The following is a 17,134-nucleotide window of genomic DNA, read 5'->3' as shown; positions in this document are numbered from 1 at the left end:
CGGATGATGTGACAAGGGGGTTTATCTTGGCCAACAGGGGGCAGTAGGAGGCTATGTGTTGTTAAGTGTCTGCATTGTTTATACCACCTAACTACGCCTTAAGGTACCACAGTTATCTGAAAGACGTAGCACCCCCTGGTACCGGGCTACCACAAAGAAAGTGATGTAGGTCCGAGGATGCCAAGAAAAAAGGGAAAATGGCGATGCCACGTTAAATTCCAATACGGTGTGTGCCATGTGTTACTTTACGTGGAAAGGTGTAGAGGTGGTATACAGCGGTTGTAAAACGTTGTCAGTTGTCTTTTTCCATTTCCATACGGCATTCGGCAGAGTTTGGGAGGGGGCCCGAGGGCTGTTCCTGTTCCTAGTTGCAAGTGAGGGGGGAAGGGTTGTGTGTGACAGCATGGTCAGGTGGAGTCTGCCCAAGCCGAGCTCCTTATCCCTGTTCATTTCTTGTACATTGTACTTGCAGCTGTGATCTGTTTTGGAGAATATTGATTCCTGAGTATAGGCAAGTATCCTGTATGTATGTATATAAATCTGTCTGCTCTGAATATATTATGCGTGGTGTAAAGAACGGCGCTGTGGGTTACCTGGGTCCACAGTGAAGACAGTGGCAGTGGCAGGAGCTGTGCCACTAGAGACATTGGGGGGGCTGGGTTGTGTTTGGGGGGCAGGGCAATGTGCCGATTGTCGGGGATAGGCTCAGAGAGAGGGCACTGCTGCCCCCAGCCTAGCGCTCAGATCTCTCTGCCTCATTTGTTCTCCAGATGGGGAGAAGGAGGGAGGGAGAGAGGAAAGGCAGGGAGCCCGCGGGCAGCGGGACGGAGAGGAAATTTAAAAATAATAAAACCAGCCCCTCTCTGTAGGAGTAAAAGGGACGAAACGGAGGAAAAAAAAACAGGAAGAAGATGGAAATGAATTGCATTCCCTCTCTCCATCATTTCTACTTTAGATTTGGCTTCAGAGTACGGGGAGAGAGAGAAGAAGCTGAATTTCAGATCTTTATTGTCCTGGCAGCTTTCTTTAATTAAATCCATTGCCATGGAAGAGGGCAGCATGGGCGCTAGCAGAGACCTGAACCTTCCCTCTACCTCTCTCTCATTTCTGGCTCCTCTCTCCACTTTTAGCACGATTTTTATTTGTATGTATTGCTAAGGGATTTGAGGTTTAATTATGGAAAGGGCTACTTGCACCTGATTATTATTATTTCATTTGTATTATTATTGTAACGCATAAGGGCCAACAGTTGTAAGGTGCTGTCCTTGGGTGCTATCTAGATCAGAGCAAGCAGACACTTTAAGCTCTGCGTCTTTGGTAGAAGAACACAGACATGCTGTAAATAACTGTAAACATCCAGCACCCAGCAAGGAAAGCTCAGCCTGCTCCGTTGGCATCGGAGGCTGCACTTCGCTGTAAGGAGCAAGAGGGCCCTCTGCTGGCTATCTGTGGTCATGGCCGCTGAGGCGCTGAGCCAATCCTGACTGAGATGAAACTCGGAGGCCGTGCCTGTGCTACCTGGGGAGCTGAGATATCAGAACCCAGGGCTGTGGGCATTACAGCACACTTGAGGTAGCTCCTGTCACTGGAAGGGCAATATAATTTCCTCCTTAAAACACGCTAATTGCCCCCGCGATGTATCTTATTAAATCAACGCGTGTGGGATCCTGTCGAAAAATCTCCATTAGTTGAATTTTACATATCTCGTCGCTTTAATTGCCTGGAGGTCAGAAAGCTTGTAAAAGGATAGGCTTAAAACATTTAACCAGCAAGCAGACCGTAGAGGCTTTCTTCCTTTAGTGCTGTGTTGAGCAGTGTTGTGCTAAATTGCATACCTGGTAATTGAAGATACCTTGTTAATGGTATAATCAGTTCTAAAGGGCCTGACAGCAGTCATTAGCTGAGCTGTTACAGTTCCATTTTCTCTGGTGTATCAGACCAGTGTCACCATTAACTGATATCCCTACATGCTAATGAAAAACCCCATTAAAATCGACAGTCCCCAGCAATACCTAACCCGGGTAGAGCTAGATCTAGCGTCGCATTCGTTAGTTACATAACAGTTGTGCCTTTCCAGGGATATAAGATGCCTCGTCTGTGCTCAATTTACCTTGACTTTGCACCAGTACAGCTGACTTTTTGTCTGCATTCACATTCTAATCCATTCATGCATCCATTCCATCTATATGTTCCCTATATTTCCTTTCATGACGTGCCTTACATTGAAACAATACAATCAACAACACCCAAGGTATCTCCTCATTGTAGGCAAAATAATTATCCATGGGAAGTTCTCAGCTGTCAGTAAAATCCCCCGCCTGCCGCTGGAATATCAAAGGTGCAAAGTGAGTCGACACTCACCTTGAGACCGCGGCCACTCCGGCGGCAGAAACGTGCTGGTCTTTCCGTTTGCGTCCTTCTTTTTGGTATCACTTTCAAACCGAGGAGATCTAGACCGTGAGCCGAAGCCCTGTAGAGAGGGAATACAGTCACGATGTCGATCAACTGAGTGCGCGGAACAGAATTCCAAGATTAGGCCTTGCTCGTACTCAGCTGGAAAAAAAAAAAAAGAAATCTGGAGTATCTGCATAATGAACTAGGGGGAAAAAATCTAAAGTCAGGAAAATAAATATGCAGGACCGGTGCCTATTGACGTGTGTATGGAGATAAGCAGACGGCCAGATCGCTTTTGAGATTCCGGGTTGTTTTTTTTTTGAAGAGGGAAGTTCCGCCTCTCCAGCCCGCTCTCCTCCTGTGACTCTTCAGGCATGGCTGACCTGAGCAGGCCTTATGCAAACGAAAGGTCTATATTATTGTTGGGGTTGGTGTTCAGCAGACCGTTGCCTCTCTTTGACTGTTTGGATTAAAGCGCCTGTCACAGACCTGACAACAGTTATCAAACCTGTCCGCCGCAGGCTGACTGTCAGAGATAGGATGGTCAAATGCTCAGCGCGCTCGACAATCAAGCCGTTTGCGTGGGGTTGGAAGGGCTGCAGAAGAAACCTGTCAAGTGCGAAATGAGGCTGAAGTCGCCCCCAGCCCTTCAGCACGATGATCCAATTATCAAGCCCCACTCACATCCTCCCAGACTGAATTTCCCCCCTTCTCCCTTTTATTCCCTTTTCTTTTTTCTTCGCCTTCCTCTCTCAGAATCAATTTTCCCATTGTAGCTCCGAGGCTGGCGGAGGAGCAGGAGGGGAGAGAGAGAGAGAGAGAAGGGGCGAATGAAGAGAGGAAGGGATGTCCTCCAGAAGCCGACGCGTTTAAGGGAAGGTCTCGAGATGCGATTACGTTTTCCGGCTTTTGCTTTATTGAATTTATCCGTTTGTTTCGTTGAGGGGATGTCTGTTTCTAAAACGTGTGCCATCGGACTGCCAAGGCGGGGTCTGTCCATGCAGTAAGACGTTCGCATGGGTCCTGGCGCTAGACTTGCTCACTGTGTGCACTGGGCTCAGGCTGGGTTTGAACTGGTAGTCTTTTTCTTGCAGGCTACAGGCACTCTGCTTTCTTCATAGGTAACGTTTTCCCTCACTCCCTCTGTCCCAGCTGGTTCCCAGGCCAATTCTAGACTCACGTGACAGGTTGAGTAGCTCAGCTTAGGGCAGTAGCTGTGGCACTAACTTTGAACGATGCTTTTAGCTAGAATGCATCACGCACACCAACGTAGCTCACTGTGGCGCAGATCAGATAGGCAGACTAAATCTGTAGGTAGGGAGATAGACGCGTCATCCCCACAGACGCTCCCACAGGAAGCCTTTACAAGGGCTCTTCTGCATCATGTTTCCCGCAGAGCAGATAACAGAGTGTCCCCTGGGGAACAGGCTGCTCCACTGGAGCAGGAGCCTTTTCCATGTTTCCAAGACACACAGCCCGCTTCTCCCCCCAGCCTCTTCCCCAGCACGGGACACTCCGGCTGTCCTCCCCTGTGACCCCGGACCGCGGGACTCGGACCTCACTGCTCATAAGGAACTGGCAGGTTTTGGGAATTTTCGGTGGATTTTTCTCACATAGAAAATGAAAACAAAAATCCTACATGTTACCAAATCAAGAAAACGCATTTGGCCCACATATATATGGTCATGATTGTGATGTTATTGTATGTGTAACTTGCTCATTCCTGTTTTTTTAAAGAACGCGCATAGGTAAACTAAACTAGCCAACATCATATGTAGCGAAGCACGTTAGCTGGACAATCCTGATTCACTGGTCGGTCCAGAGGCATCCAGCTGCTGCTTGACTCACAATGATGAGGACTACTGGATAGTCATCATAGCACCTGTCTACCTGCAGTCTGAACAGTCACTGCCCTACCTGTCTACCTGCTGTCTGAATAATCATTACAGTACCTGTCTATCTCTCTACCTGCAGTCTGAACAGTCACTTCCCTGTCTTCCTGCTGTCTGAATAATCATTACAGTACCTGTCTACCTCTCTACCTGCAGTCTGAACAGTCACTGCCCTACCTGTCTACCTGTTGTCTGAATAATCATTATAGTACCTGTCTACCTGCAGTCTGAACAGTCACTGCAGTACCTGTCTACCTGCTGTCTGAATAATCATTGCCCTACCTGTCTATCTGCTGTCTGAACAGTCACTGTAGTTCCTGTCTACCTGCTTTTAACACCTAGTCTTGAAATCAGAGGTGCTTCCAATCCAAATGCCCTCGCATTCACTGTGTTCCAAACAGTAAAGGCACAAGTGCAAACAATGTGGAAGTGTATTTAAACCCGAGAACAGGAGGCAACTACTTCTTTCAAAGGGGTTGCAGAGTCTGGAACAAGCTACCCAGCCATGCTGTTGAAGCCCAGACCCTGGTTTCTCTCTCTCTCAAAAAAAAAGGAGCATGTTGAGATACTGGGATCAATGAGCTGCTAACTACCAATTGCAGTTTTTGCAGAATGGCTGCCTCTGGTTGGTCACCCTTCACATGCTCCTGTGTTCTTTCCAATGCAAAGGGCTGTGGCCGTGCTGAGCGCTGCTGGGGGCGGGGAGCAGGGACCCGGGACCCGGCCTCGTCCTCGTCTCCCCGTGTTTGCTTGACCACCGAAGACAAGCAGGGAGTAGGGGAGGCTGCGTCGAGTGCCTATTCAAACGAGCTCTCCACGGTGGTATTAGCATGCCTTTCATCGCGTCGCTGACAACGGGTTTGATCACCTGCTACTTTGAAGAAGGCACAGATTTTTTTTTTAATTTTCTTCAGAAAAGAAAGAAAAAAAGAGAGAGAGAAGAAAAGATAATGAGGTTTGATTTTGTCAAATAAACCCGCCCCGGTTTTGCAGCCCCAGTCGTAAGGAAACAGGAGGAGGGTGGTTTGATATCGTTATGTTAATGATGCCATCAAACGGGCTGCGAGCACGCGAGCTCCAGACCACAGATCCCACGCGCCTGGGAATCTGCCCATTAACAGCCGATCCACGTTTCCTCATCGCGTATCTTCCTGCGATACATCCTCTTTCACTGAATACACTCATAAACAAGCTGTGCCTCGCTTAACTGCGATCCACCTAGGAGTTTTTGTAGATCCATTATTAATTAAAGAGTTTTTAATTAAACGATATTTACCGGAAATAACGTAGGTGTGGGTGCTGGCAAAAAAAAAATCACAAAATAACACCTCTAAACTATTATATAGACGGTTTGTATAACACAAATCTCATATATCGCTCTGAAAACGATCACATCTTTACAACTTTAAATTGCATGAACAATGCAAGGTTCTTTTTTTCGTGCAAGTCACTCCTGTGTTAAACAGCGACGCGGTGGAGTCGCGACACCCGTACAGAAGACTCACTTTTTGGTTTCCACACCGCTACAGCAGTCTAATCCCCTGGAGCGGATGCGCTGGCTCCCCGGCTCGCAGGGGTCGTGCCCGCAACACAGCGCGTTCCCGTGCCAGCCCAGGCTGCTCGGGGCATCTACCCGGGGCCGCGCCTCTCCTTCAAGGTCACCTGCGCGCGAGCCGCCCCCTGCTCCGCGCGGCGACGGGCCGTCCCGAGGCGCCGCGGCGGAAACCGGTCGAATAAGATGTCTCGGACCGCATTTTTATTTGAATACAGGAGATCATTTCGCTCTCCCCGTTTAGGTCAGAGACTGTGGAAAGGTTTCTGATTTGTTTTCACGTCTCTTTGACGTGCTGTGAGGCCACGCGTTGCTGGTGTTATTAATCCCCCGCAGGGCTGCCAATGGAGACCAATTTCTTCCCAGTGTGATTTGAACTGGCCAGTACCTTACGCGCAGCTTTAGGGAGGGCGCCTCCTGTAGGCGTGTTTGTTTGCTTTACTTTAAACTGGCCGAGAGTTGTGTCGTCTCGGCAGCTGGAGAAAATCCTTCTCGCACCCCGGATAAAAAAAAAAACAGAAAAGGTTTGCCTCAGAAACGGAAAGCTGCTTGAAGTCGATAAGGGAAGAGGGAAGGTGCACTTTGTAAGAGAAACTTCAAGCCTCCCCCCCCCCTGCCCGCCCATTAAGTGGTAATATTGCAGAAACTCACATGAAAACACCGGGGCTCGACACAGGCTGGCGAGGCTGGGCTCTGATATGCAAATACGCGGCGGAGCGCGGGGAGATCACAGGCGTGTCACACTCCCACAGACACACGCAGCAGGCACGGCCCTCAGTGCACCAGCTGACTGGCACTGAGACCCGACCCCCCCGGTAAATCACGGCCTGGAGGTAGGTGGGAGGAAGGAGCAGGACAGGTGGCCGCAGATCCGCTTCAGTCAGGCCCGGGAAACAGACTCCCATTCATGTATCAAAGCTCCTCTCCCGTTTGATCTTCTTTCATGCGTTTTCCTTCTCCCGGTGCTGCTGTTGTTGTTAGTGGTTAGTTTTCAGTTGTTTTGCTGTTTTTTTTATTATTTTTATCCGACTCCGTGCGCGGATGCGTGCTCGCTTTTACGAAATCGGGCTGTCCATTCACACAGTGTGTGGGGAGGAGAGGTAATTCTGAGGGCCGTGTTTGTGCGTGGCCAGGTTTTGAGTCTTCTGGCGCAGCTCAGGGGCTGCGAGGAAAGAAAAAGGCTCTTTGTTGGATTCGTGTTGTAAGATCGGTGCATTGCTTTGTCTTAGAACCGTACAAGTGCAGGACATGCCCGCTAATGTAAACATGCCCATCACTGAATCACGTCTTACCATTGGTTTAAAATGATCGCCAGGCAGATCTTATCTCATACAGTTACTGTTTAATAGGATTTATACAGTACAGCTTCGGAAAAAAAAACAACCTTTATAACTGTTCCACTGATTAATATTAACAATCTATGTTACCTGCGTAGTACATTTTATATTTGGTATTAATATTATTAAAGTACATTTCAGTGACTTTCCCATATGATAAATAAAATGGAATTTTATATACAAAAAACCTGTATATTAACAGTTAAATTAACATTTTTCATCATCTGAAAGCAGTCTGGCAGTCAGTTCTTCTGTCGCCCACATGTGAAAAGCAGATGACAATATAAATGTAATTTTACACTGTTTTTTAGGTTTCTTGATGCAATTAATAACAGGAATCTTAAGTGGTCTCTCCTTCTACGGCCCTTCGACTGCCAAACACTATTTCTAATCATAGAATATAAGCACTGTGCTAGCAGATGGTGGGTAACCTTTGAGACTGTAGCATTGCCACCTTGTAACCTGATCTTTTCAGATCTTAGTGGCTCAGCAAGACTGGTCCTGGTGATGGCACGAGTAAGAGATCCCCAAGAAAACCAGCTTGCTGCCTAAAGTTCGGTTGATGGACCAGTAAGTGGCGCTCTTCCTCCAGAGCTAGAATTTGTCAGCCACTGCCTGACTGTGGTGACCGCCAACACTGTTGTAGGAGGTGCGGACTCTCAGAGGAGACATCAAGGTCAGAGATTCTGACCACTGGGTCATTGAAGATCCTGTGGCACGGGGTGTAGAGTGGGGGTGTAATCCCAGTGTTTTGACTAAATTTCACACAGTGCTTGCATGATCCTGCCTGACCTTATTTCAAGTGGTGACATCATTTCTCACTCGTCCACCCTGTCTGCTGGGCTTTGGGCTATTTCTGGGGGATGATCAGCCGCATAGAAATGTAAGGAATTGACTGTTCTACTGTTTGCAGACTTTTAAGGGTCCCCCGTCCCATGGATAAATTCTTTGCGTAACTATCGAGGCTAAAGACACATGATTAACCAGATTAAAGGGAGTTAAAAGCAAAGGATCATTTGCATGGGAAGCCCTTTTTATCACTTACCCTCTCCTTGGTAAATGTCACTGTCTAAATCCAGCGTGTTGAAGAAAATAAAATAAACAACTATTTGGAAAGCAACACCCACATCTTAAAGTAAGTAAACAAGTCAAACAAGAGGAAGTAGATGGGCGGTTTTGCCCTGTCCCCTGTTCCCTGATTGGTTAATCATTGGTTCCTCTGGATATGCCATCCAATGAAAAAGAAGAGCAGCCCAGCGAGGAGGACCAATGGGATCCCTGCGGCAGCAAACAGGAAGGACCAGCCGTAGTGGGCGTTGACCCTGGCGGCGGGGCAGCCCTCGCTGCGCTCCAGCAGGATGTAGCGTGGCACGTCCGCCACCAGCTCCTTCCACAGGGCGAAGAGAGAGAGCAGCACCAGGAACAGGCTACCTGCGGGACAGACACGCAGCTGGCATGGGCAGGGGCGGGGGCACCTCTGCATGTTTCCCTCAGCCCCGAAACACAAAAGACATCACTGCTCTGCAGTCAGGCCAGAGAGGAGCGGCCCGATGCATACTGGGACTTCAGGGAAAGTCCTACGCTGACAGGCGGAAGGAACTGAGAGTCCTCAAGGGCATCCAAACCCCAGCAGACAGAGAAACCTGAACCATAGGACACAACAAGTGGAAACTACAGGGAAGAGCATTTAAAAGTGAGATCAGGAGTCACTTCTTTATTCTAAGGGTTGTAGGAGTATGGAACGAGCAACCCAGACGTGTGGTTTGCTTCTGTCAAGGGACAGCTGGGTGAGATCCTTGGATCAATTATGTATTGATTACCAGATGGGTCAGAAGGGCCAAATGGCCCCCTCTTGTGGGCAGTCTTATGTCCACCCGCGGCACACAGTCCCCCTGTGCTACCGGTCTCTTTAAATCACAGCCTGCTTCACACTGGGGAGAAGGGCCAGATTTTCGTTCTGTGGAAAAATGTGCAGCAATCAACAAGCCAAGAGCCCGCTTGGCCCCCTGAGGTCCTTGTTAAAACAACAACGCTGCACGCGACCTGTTCAAACGTTTAGCACAGGAGCAGCAATGAGAAACAAAAACAAAAAATCCAAACTTTGGTTATCAGAGATGATGAAACTCTTGTCCGGCATTGGACTGCCCTGCAAGAACTTATGCAAAAGCCGCGGCCTCTTCAGTGGCACAGCGAGAAACTCCCATTTCATGTCCCCTCTTCCCCGCTGGCACTGTAGCTCTGTCACTCAGTTTTAAGGTGCCTTTAGAAAGCTTCTTTCCAGTAGCAGAGGGTAAAAAGGGATGTTATACGTTTCAGAAGTATTTTGATCATTGAATTGCAGCATGTAAACATTCCGGTTTTACTTCCAATTTAGTGAATTTCAGTTGAACACGACTAATTAGATCTGATCCCTGTAAGCGGTGTCTTCCCACAATGGGTCAGTTGTGGCAGGGGCTCTGGACACACCGAGGGCAGACAGCCGTGTCAGGTCTCACTGTCCGCTGGGGCTCTCGCCCTGGGCAGCTGTTAGCGGTGCTCCCCACAGACTGGGCGGGAGAGCCGGGCTGGGCAGATTCCACTCCAGCAGAAAGGCACCTGGCTCTCCCAGCCTCGAGGTCTGGGCTGAGCTGCTTCTTTCTAGGCCTGTGGTCTCTGCTTGGCGCAGGCGTGTTGTGAGCTGAGTGAAAACTATTCACAGGGTGGGCTGACAGTTAAATATATTTGGGGCTATATTCTCCATTGCATAAACACACACACGTTGTAAATACACACACACAGTTCGTGCATGGTGCATGTGAGTGTGTTTGGGTGTGCACTCGTATTTATAGACTGCCGCGCAGTTGCCGGCGCTGGGAATGAACGGGAGGCTCATTCACAGATCTGCTTTTTATAGCTCGGCCCCAGGCAGGCAGTTCCTCACAGCCCTGGCAGAGACACAGCCAGAGGGGCGCTCAGAGCAGGCCTGAGCTGTGGCTGTCTCCAGGCCTGCATGAAGCAGCTGTCCCCAGGCCTGGCTGTAGCCCCTGTCACGCCAGCTGCCCCTTATTGATAGATATTGTGCCTGGCTTGAGCACCTTGACCCTGTTACTCTCAATTTCCGTGAGCAGGTTGCGCCCTGTACCCCGAGCTGCACACACATGAATACACGCTCTCAATCTGCCTTGCTCTTTTTTCTCTCGTCAGGCTCGGGGAACAGGAAAGGATCTGGAAGGACTCGAAGGGAGAGTCCAGCAGCCACAAGCAGTCCCAGACCTGGAGGGCCACCTGGAGCTGCTTTTATTCCTCTGCTTTCGAGCATTTGTTGGTGCACGGTCGTCCCAGGCTCTAGTCAGCATCAATACGATGAGAACCGAAGGGGAACTGGCAGGAGGTCAGGCACTTACCGGCTGTGATCAGGAAGCCCCCCCCCAGCCTGTAGAGCTTGGCGCTCACGAAGGGCACGGCGCACACCAGGAGGAACCCCCCTGCCAGGCAGCAGACCACCGCCAGGACGATGAACACGGTCCAGAAGCCCCGGAACACTACGGAGGCGCGCGGCCAGAAAACACAGAGCACAGCGCCGTCAGGCTTAGTAATGGAGCGTCACAGAGCTGCAGCATGGCTATGGGGGGGCGTCACTGCAACAGGAAGGGAGGGTGTATACATTTGCGTGTTCGGAGTGCCGCTCGGTCACGTCACAGCACCAAGACCTCAGATCAGGTCGGCCCTGGCCGTCAAAAACACCTTGAGTGTTAAATGCAAGGAGCTTGTCTTGAATGTGTCTTAAACTCCGAAGAATCCTGGAGGGGAAAGCTGTCTTAGGGCGTCTGTGCAACTGGTCAACCAGAGGATCAGACGATCAGAGCGACACAAGAGCATCAGAGGCCAAACCGAGCCGCGTGCTGCTGTCTGCTGCAGTTGCTGTCTGGGACTCTGTTTCCAATCTTTTCTTTCCTGTGGGCTTCTTCATTCATTGCTTACCTGTGATTTAGCTGTCTGGGACACAGCTGCCACAGTCTGCTCCTTGGTGGCAGAAACTGTGAGGTTCCTGCACAAAGCTGGGCGGGGGGGAATGAAAAAGTCCTAACAGAGGAGGACAGAGCTACAGCAATCCTTTACATCCCCCTAGACTCATTCCTGACTTGCCGAGAGAGGAGAACCCAACCCAATCATTCCCATTCTGAGGCTGGTTGACTGAGAGAGGGCTCACCTGCTGTGGCATCGTAGGAGGGGTGTGGAACTGGCCCGATCGCAATGGGCAGCGGAAAGAGGTACCCATGAACGCAGAACTTGTGTGGAGGCTGATTAGCTGCAATTACAGAGAGGCCTGTGTCAGCGGTTGGCTACAGTAGATTATTAAACAACTGGTTCACCATGAACTGTTCGATGTTAGTCTTTCTATCCGTAAGGATGTGATTGGCATCTTTCAGGTGAAACACCAGCTATCGTAAAGAGCGCTGATGGGCACAGGGCATCTGGTCGTGATTTGCAGTAGCAGAAGCAGCAAAATGTCTGTACCTTAGTGTTATTTCAAGGATAATTTTAACATTCACATTACAAAACAGTCTGTGCATTCAGGGCATCGAGGCCGCCTCTATGTCCCTCTCTGTCTGGCTGTCTGTCTCCCCTGGTGTGAGCGCGTGCAGCGCTGAGACTCACTGAAGAGGAAGGCCCAGAAGGTGTGCCAGGAGCTGTCCTCTCTGAACCAGCAGCGCCAGAAGAAGCCCTCGTGGTGGAAGATGAGAGCAGAGACAGTGTCTGTTCCCGTCGTTATGACCTTCTCTGTTACTGTCCGGTTTTCGGCCTGGGAGAGAAGGGGGCGCAGAGACTGGTGAGCATTAACACAGAACTGGTGAGCATTAACACAGAACTGGTGAGCATTAACACAGGACCCCCAGTAATCTTGGGTGTGGCTCTGTGAGGCAGGGGGCTGCACTGAGTCCCCTGTGGCCTCCATCCCCTGCACTGTAACATCCTGACTGCCTTCTGTTTGTCCTGTATATGTCACCCACAAACCTGCAGAAACAAGCGCTGTGTCTGTGCTGTTCCATTCTGGCTGCTCCCTCAGCTCTCTGCTTCATCACACTGTACCATCGCTCTGTCTCAGCCAGGGGAGCAGCGCAGCCTACTGGCCACTGTAGAGAAGTGTGTAAGTGACGGGCAGCGGTAGCTTTTATTTGCGATTGTAAAGTTGAGCACAGTTCTCTTTGTGCACAGTGGCTGGTGATAATCTGGACCGTCCTTTGCAGTGCAGCATGACCCCAAGCCAATGATAAGCAGAGCCCTGGTCATCATAGCTATATACGGCTCTGACAGGCTCTGGCTCACTCCTGCTTGTTGATGGGAAATGTGAATCATCACTGAGCATGCCACTGTGATAATGATCCTCGCTGCTCACTAGTTCCAGTCCGGCACTGTCTTCTTCCTCAAAGAGGAAGTGGCTGCCAGCTGGGAGACTCTGATGAATCTGGGTCACAGTGACAGCTTCCCTCAACACCACACGGAGGAGGGAATTAGTGTAATGAAAATTATGGAGAAGTACAGAGAGAGAGGGTGTATACACCAGCCCTGCTGTACAGATTGCCTCTCACTGTGCTGCTCCTGGGAGCGCCCGGGCTTTCTGATGTTTTCATGGTGTCTAGCCAGATGAGATTTGGCAGGGAGCATCTGTCTTGATTAAAAAACTTTTCGCAGGCAGAGCCAGAACGCCTGTTGAGCTGGTCTTGTATCCTGTCAGAGCTCTTTTCCCCTAAGGCTCAGTTAGTCTCATGCTTCAGCGGGGACCCACTGCAGACAAGTGCAGTAGACTTTGATTTACTCCTTCATTTGCCTGGCCCAGGGGCACCCCTGCTGCGCGCGGGGGCCTGTCGTCCAGGGGCGTCCTTAAAAGAGGACCAGCAATACAGACAACTGAAAATTCCCGTCAATAGAAAGTGCCGTCACTCCTATAAAGGAGAACGCGTTCATGCAAACCTAAAACGGAGACATCTGCATTTTGATCCGTCTTGAAATCCATGCTTTGACATCAACATCTGGGTTAATCTGCTGATCTGCTGTCATATGCAGTTCTCTCTGGTCAAGACTCTTCTCCATCATAGAGGTGACCACTGACTGACCACATGAGAGCTTCTTTTAACCATACTGTCCCTTTGCACTGCGTTCAGCTCCAGTGGAGCCATAGAGAGGGAGGCGGTTGATAGGATGAATTTTATCCTCTATCTTTGTTGCAAGCGTGGAATATGGAGGTATTGCAATAACAATTGTACAGTACTTTCAGTTCAGGCAGTGGCACGGTCTGCTGAATGACATATTCGCTCGTTTTAAAACTTTGCGGCAGGTATGGGAATGTGTGTGTGGGAAGGGTGTGGCAGCAAATCTAGCTACTTCCTCGCTTAAAATAATCCCTCCATCCACTTGTTCCCCAGTCTGTCCGCCCATCGGGTACCTGGGTTGTGCTGGAATTCCAAGAGGCCAGGTGTTTGTGCTGGGTCTGGGTCACCTCATTGTTTGTGTTTGGAGTGGGTGTCTGTGTTCTCTGTAAGACAGTCTTCTGGCTGAAAGGCTGAAAGTAATGATCAATTACTGAACAGCAGCCCATTTGTTTTATTTTCAGTATTTAGTAATCCGATCATCCTGATGCCACAAATCACTGACCGGCAGCTACAAGACTGTTATAACTCAGGATATTGCAAGAGTGCTATTTTTTTGTGCGATTTACTTAGGTTTGCTCACAGAGGCTACTGACATAAGTAAATCCTGGTAGAAAGTTTTCTAAAAGGCCGGCCCTGGTGTGGAGCACAGTTAATAGCAGCGGGCTGCCGAGCATTGTGCAACGCTGATTTGGGTCCCCCCGGCAACCACCTACTGTAGCAATCAGCTGCGTGGGGCCCCTTTCTCAAGAAATCGTCTCTCTGCTGGTTGTTACCCGTCCTGTTGTGACGAACGCCGCTCAGGAAAAGCCCAGGTGCCAATCCCACACCAGTGATGTGCTACAGCAGGCCGGGGAAGTCACAGACTGTCTGGGCTTCTCACAACAGCCACCCAATCCTGAGGCAGACCCCTGAAGCAGATCTGTTTGCGCCTTAACAAATATAGCAATGAAATCCTAATAGCTAACAGGTCGAAAGGCCGAGCTCCGAACCGGGCTGGAGGCTGGGGGGCGATTTCCTTCTCCTTACCGCCCGAGGCTGCCGAAGAAGAGGAACACCGCCCCCCCTCTCCCCTTACCTCTGTGGCGCTGCTGGGGCCCGGAGCCCTGGGGCCGGCTGTCCCCCTGCAGTCGTCGCTGGCCAGGAGCCAGTAGTCGGTCCCGAAGGCTGTGAGAAAGCACAGGACCCCGAGTGCCCCCACGACGCCCGCCACCAGCGCGCAGATCCCCACTCGCATGGCGGAGCTGGAGCGAGCGCAGACGCTGTGGGACCGAGTGAGGCAGAGAGGAGCGGGGCGGCAGGGGCAGGGAGGGGGACGGGACAGGCGTGGGTGGGGGGGCGGGGGCTCTATTTTGGGAGGCTGAATTAACAGGGGCCAGCCGGCCCGGGGGCAGGGGGGGGCTGGTGTGAGTTTCACAGGGGAGTGGAAAGAAAGCGTGTGCACAATGAGCACAGATCACTCTGAGGGTGAAAACCCAAGCAGCGTGCACCTTGTGTGCACCAGCGTCTGTGCATGTCGTGCATGGCAGACAGAATGTGGCCAGTGTGGCTTCAAAGACGTATCCGTTTTGCAATTTTCCTCATTACTGTGAACTTTTTAGCCCCTCTGTGTGATGTGGTGGTGGGGGTGGAAAAGAAATTAGGCAGTGCATGCCAACTACATAGTTAACCTTCTCTGCATAGTTAGATAGAGGGTGTGGGGCTGGGGCTCCTGGTTGCACAAGGGTGTGCGGAGTGCTTGGCACTTGGCCGACACAGAGAAATCTTTTCTCCTGTGTTTTGTCAGAAGCCCCTGCCACCACACAGCGCCTTGCCTTTGAAAACTACCATCTCCTCAGAAATGTGCAACTCATTTTCCTACACCTACAGTAAAAATACTCTTGGTGATTGTTGGCACAGGGCTCTTCATGAGGCCCAAGAACCATCCCATTGATGCCAGTGGCTTGTTGGTGTCTTCTCCATATTATGGTTGGTATTTTGCCACAGCGTGTCCATTTATTTTAACATGCAGCACTCATTGGGAAGCCGTCATGAGGATAAAGAGAAGGGCAGCATGCCAGGGCAGGATTAAGAGAAAAACAGCCGGAGGAAACAGCACAGGGAACAAGTCCAGGCCCAGTCCACTTAGTCACGATATCGTCCCACAGAAGTACAGCTGTAGTTTTTCCCAGAAGTGTCTTGAATTGCTGAGGATCTAGCTAGCAGTGGACTCAAAAGGGTGGGGCACCTTGGGAAATGGCAGACATATTTCTATCTGCGTGACAGATATGTAGGATTAAAAGAATATTAATGACCGTTCACAACCAGCCTTTGATCTTGCTTTGTTGAACATAATTGAAGCAGCATGCTTCCTTCTGTACAAACACTGTGAGAATTTGATTGTGTTCCCACCTAATGCGTTATTACAATTACCCTGTTCCTTACGTTTGTGAAAATGTTCTTTGTAGCTGTCCCCACCCCTGTCTTACACAGCGGCACGAGAAAACCTGATTCCTCTTTTTTTTTAATCATTTTTCTTCTCTTGCATCTTTGCGTGTCTTTCCTGCTTTTCGGGTTTAGGCTAGGAGCACAGCGACCCTCCCCCCTGACACCTCTCCTCGGAGAGACACTGAGCTGAGAGCTTCTGTATGATAGAAGCCTATCTTACAGAGCAGCCATATCATCCTGCAACTCACAACCGGCACCCCACTGATGCACAGCAGCTGTGAGCCTGGCCAGTACCTGGATGGGAGACTCCTGGGGAAAACTAAGGCTGCTGCTGGAAGAGGTGTTAGTGGGGCCAGCAGGGGGTGCTCACCCTATGGTCCATGTGGGTCCAAATACCCCAGTATAGTGACGGGGACACTATACTGTAAACTGGTGCCATCCTTCGGCTAAGACATAAAACCGAGGTCCTGACTCTCTGTGGTCATTAAAAATTTAGAAAAGAGTAGGGGTATTACCCTGGAGTCCTGGCCAAATTCCCCATTGGCTTTTAACAATCAGGGCCTCCTAATAATCCCCATCTCTGAACTGGCTCCATCACTGATCTCCTCTCCACTGAGAGCTGGTGTGTGGGGAGTGTACTGGTGTCGCATCATCCAGGTGGGGCTGCACACTGGTGGTGGTGGTGGAGGGGAGCCCCCATGACCTGTAAAGCACTTTGAGTGGAGTGTCCAGAATATAAGTGTAAGGAATTATTATTACAGAGAGCACAAACACCCAGCACAGAGGAGACAACTGGTAGGTATTGTGTTTCATTGCATGCATTCAGGTTTCACTTTCATTCCGATCACAAAGTAGACAAAATAGTCTGACGTGACTCCAGTGCTGTCAAAGTATGTCACTCACTTGGAACCTTGCTCTCAACTTTTCACTCCATCGAAACTTCAATCTTACAGGAACACAAATTATATAATCACCCCCCTCCCCCCATATACCAGACTGCCAGCTGTCTGGAACGTTACTGGGTAATTCTGCACTTTGCTGTACAGAGGGTCTCAGAAAGCCAGAGTATCTTTCTCCCAAATTGTTTCACATTCAGAACCCTACAAATGTGACTAATCCACCCTTCAGTGCTGCAGTTGGGAAAATACGGTGCAGAGAATGACTGCATTTACAGCACAGGTTCCTACCATTTTGGTTCCAGTTCAAGGTCCCCTTGTTAGGTCATCTTGGGTGTGGCAGCAGCCAGGGATTTCATGACTAACAGTCAAAATGATCCCTGTCAGTAAGCATGCGGTGCAGGCACAGTTCAGAGAATCACACAGGATCTCTTAACTCATCTTCGAGGTAGAAATGCCCTTCCTCTTCCCATGTCTTCCCATTGTGGAAAACCATCTGGCGGACGCA

At 50.0% G+C, this 17,134-nt stretch overlaps 1 protein-coding gene across 3 annotated transcripts; it reads right to left on the bottom strand.

Moving 5' to 3' along the window:
- Nucleotides 1-8,283: 8,283 nt before the first annotated feature.
- On the bottom strand, nucleotides 8,284-14,619 carry LOC102694418 (transmembrane protein 182-like). Of its 3 annotated transcripts, XM_069193659.1 has the most exons (6): nucleotides 14,382-14,618; nucleotides 13,600-13,716; nucleotides 11,814-11,958; nucleotides 11,365-11,463; nucleotides 10,559-10,696; nucleotides 8,284-8,606 (listed from the first exon to the last, which is right to left on the bottom strand). In XM_069193659.1, the coding sequence occupies exons 1-6, from the start codon at nucleotides 14,538-14,540 to the stop codon at nucleotides 8,383-8,385; spliced, it is 882 nt and encodes a 293-aa protein (XP_069049760.1). In that variant the 5' UTR covers nucleotides 14,541-14,618; the 3' UTR covers nucleotides 8,284-8,382. The 3 variants fall into 3 exon arrangements, with proteins under 3 accessions (XP_069049760.1, XP_069049763.1, XP_069049762.1); XM_069193662.1 differs by lacking the exon at nucleotides 10,559-10,696 and having other exon boundaries at nucleotides 14,382-14,619; XM_069193661.1 differs by lacking the exon at nucleotides 13,600-13,716.
- Between the last annotated feature and the right edge of the window lie 2,515 nt (nucleotides 14,620-17,134).

The sequence above is a fragment of the Lepisosteus oculatus genome, chromosome 8 (assembly GCF_040954835.1).
Source record: "Lepisosteus oculatus isolate fLepOcu1 chromosome 8, fLepOcu1.hap2, whole genome shotgun sequence".
NCBI classification, from domain to species: domain Eukaryota; kingdom Metazoa; phylum Chordata; class Actinopteri; order Semionotiformes; family Lepisosteidae; genus Lepisosteus; species Lepisosteus oculatus.
This window is presented reverse-complemented; position numbering and strand designations above follow the sequence as displayed.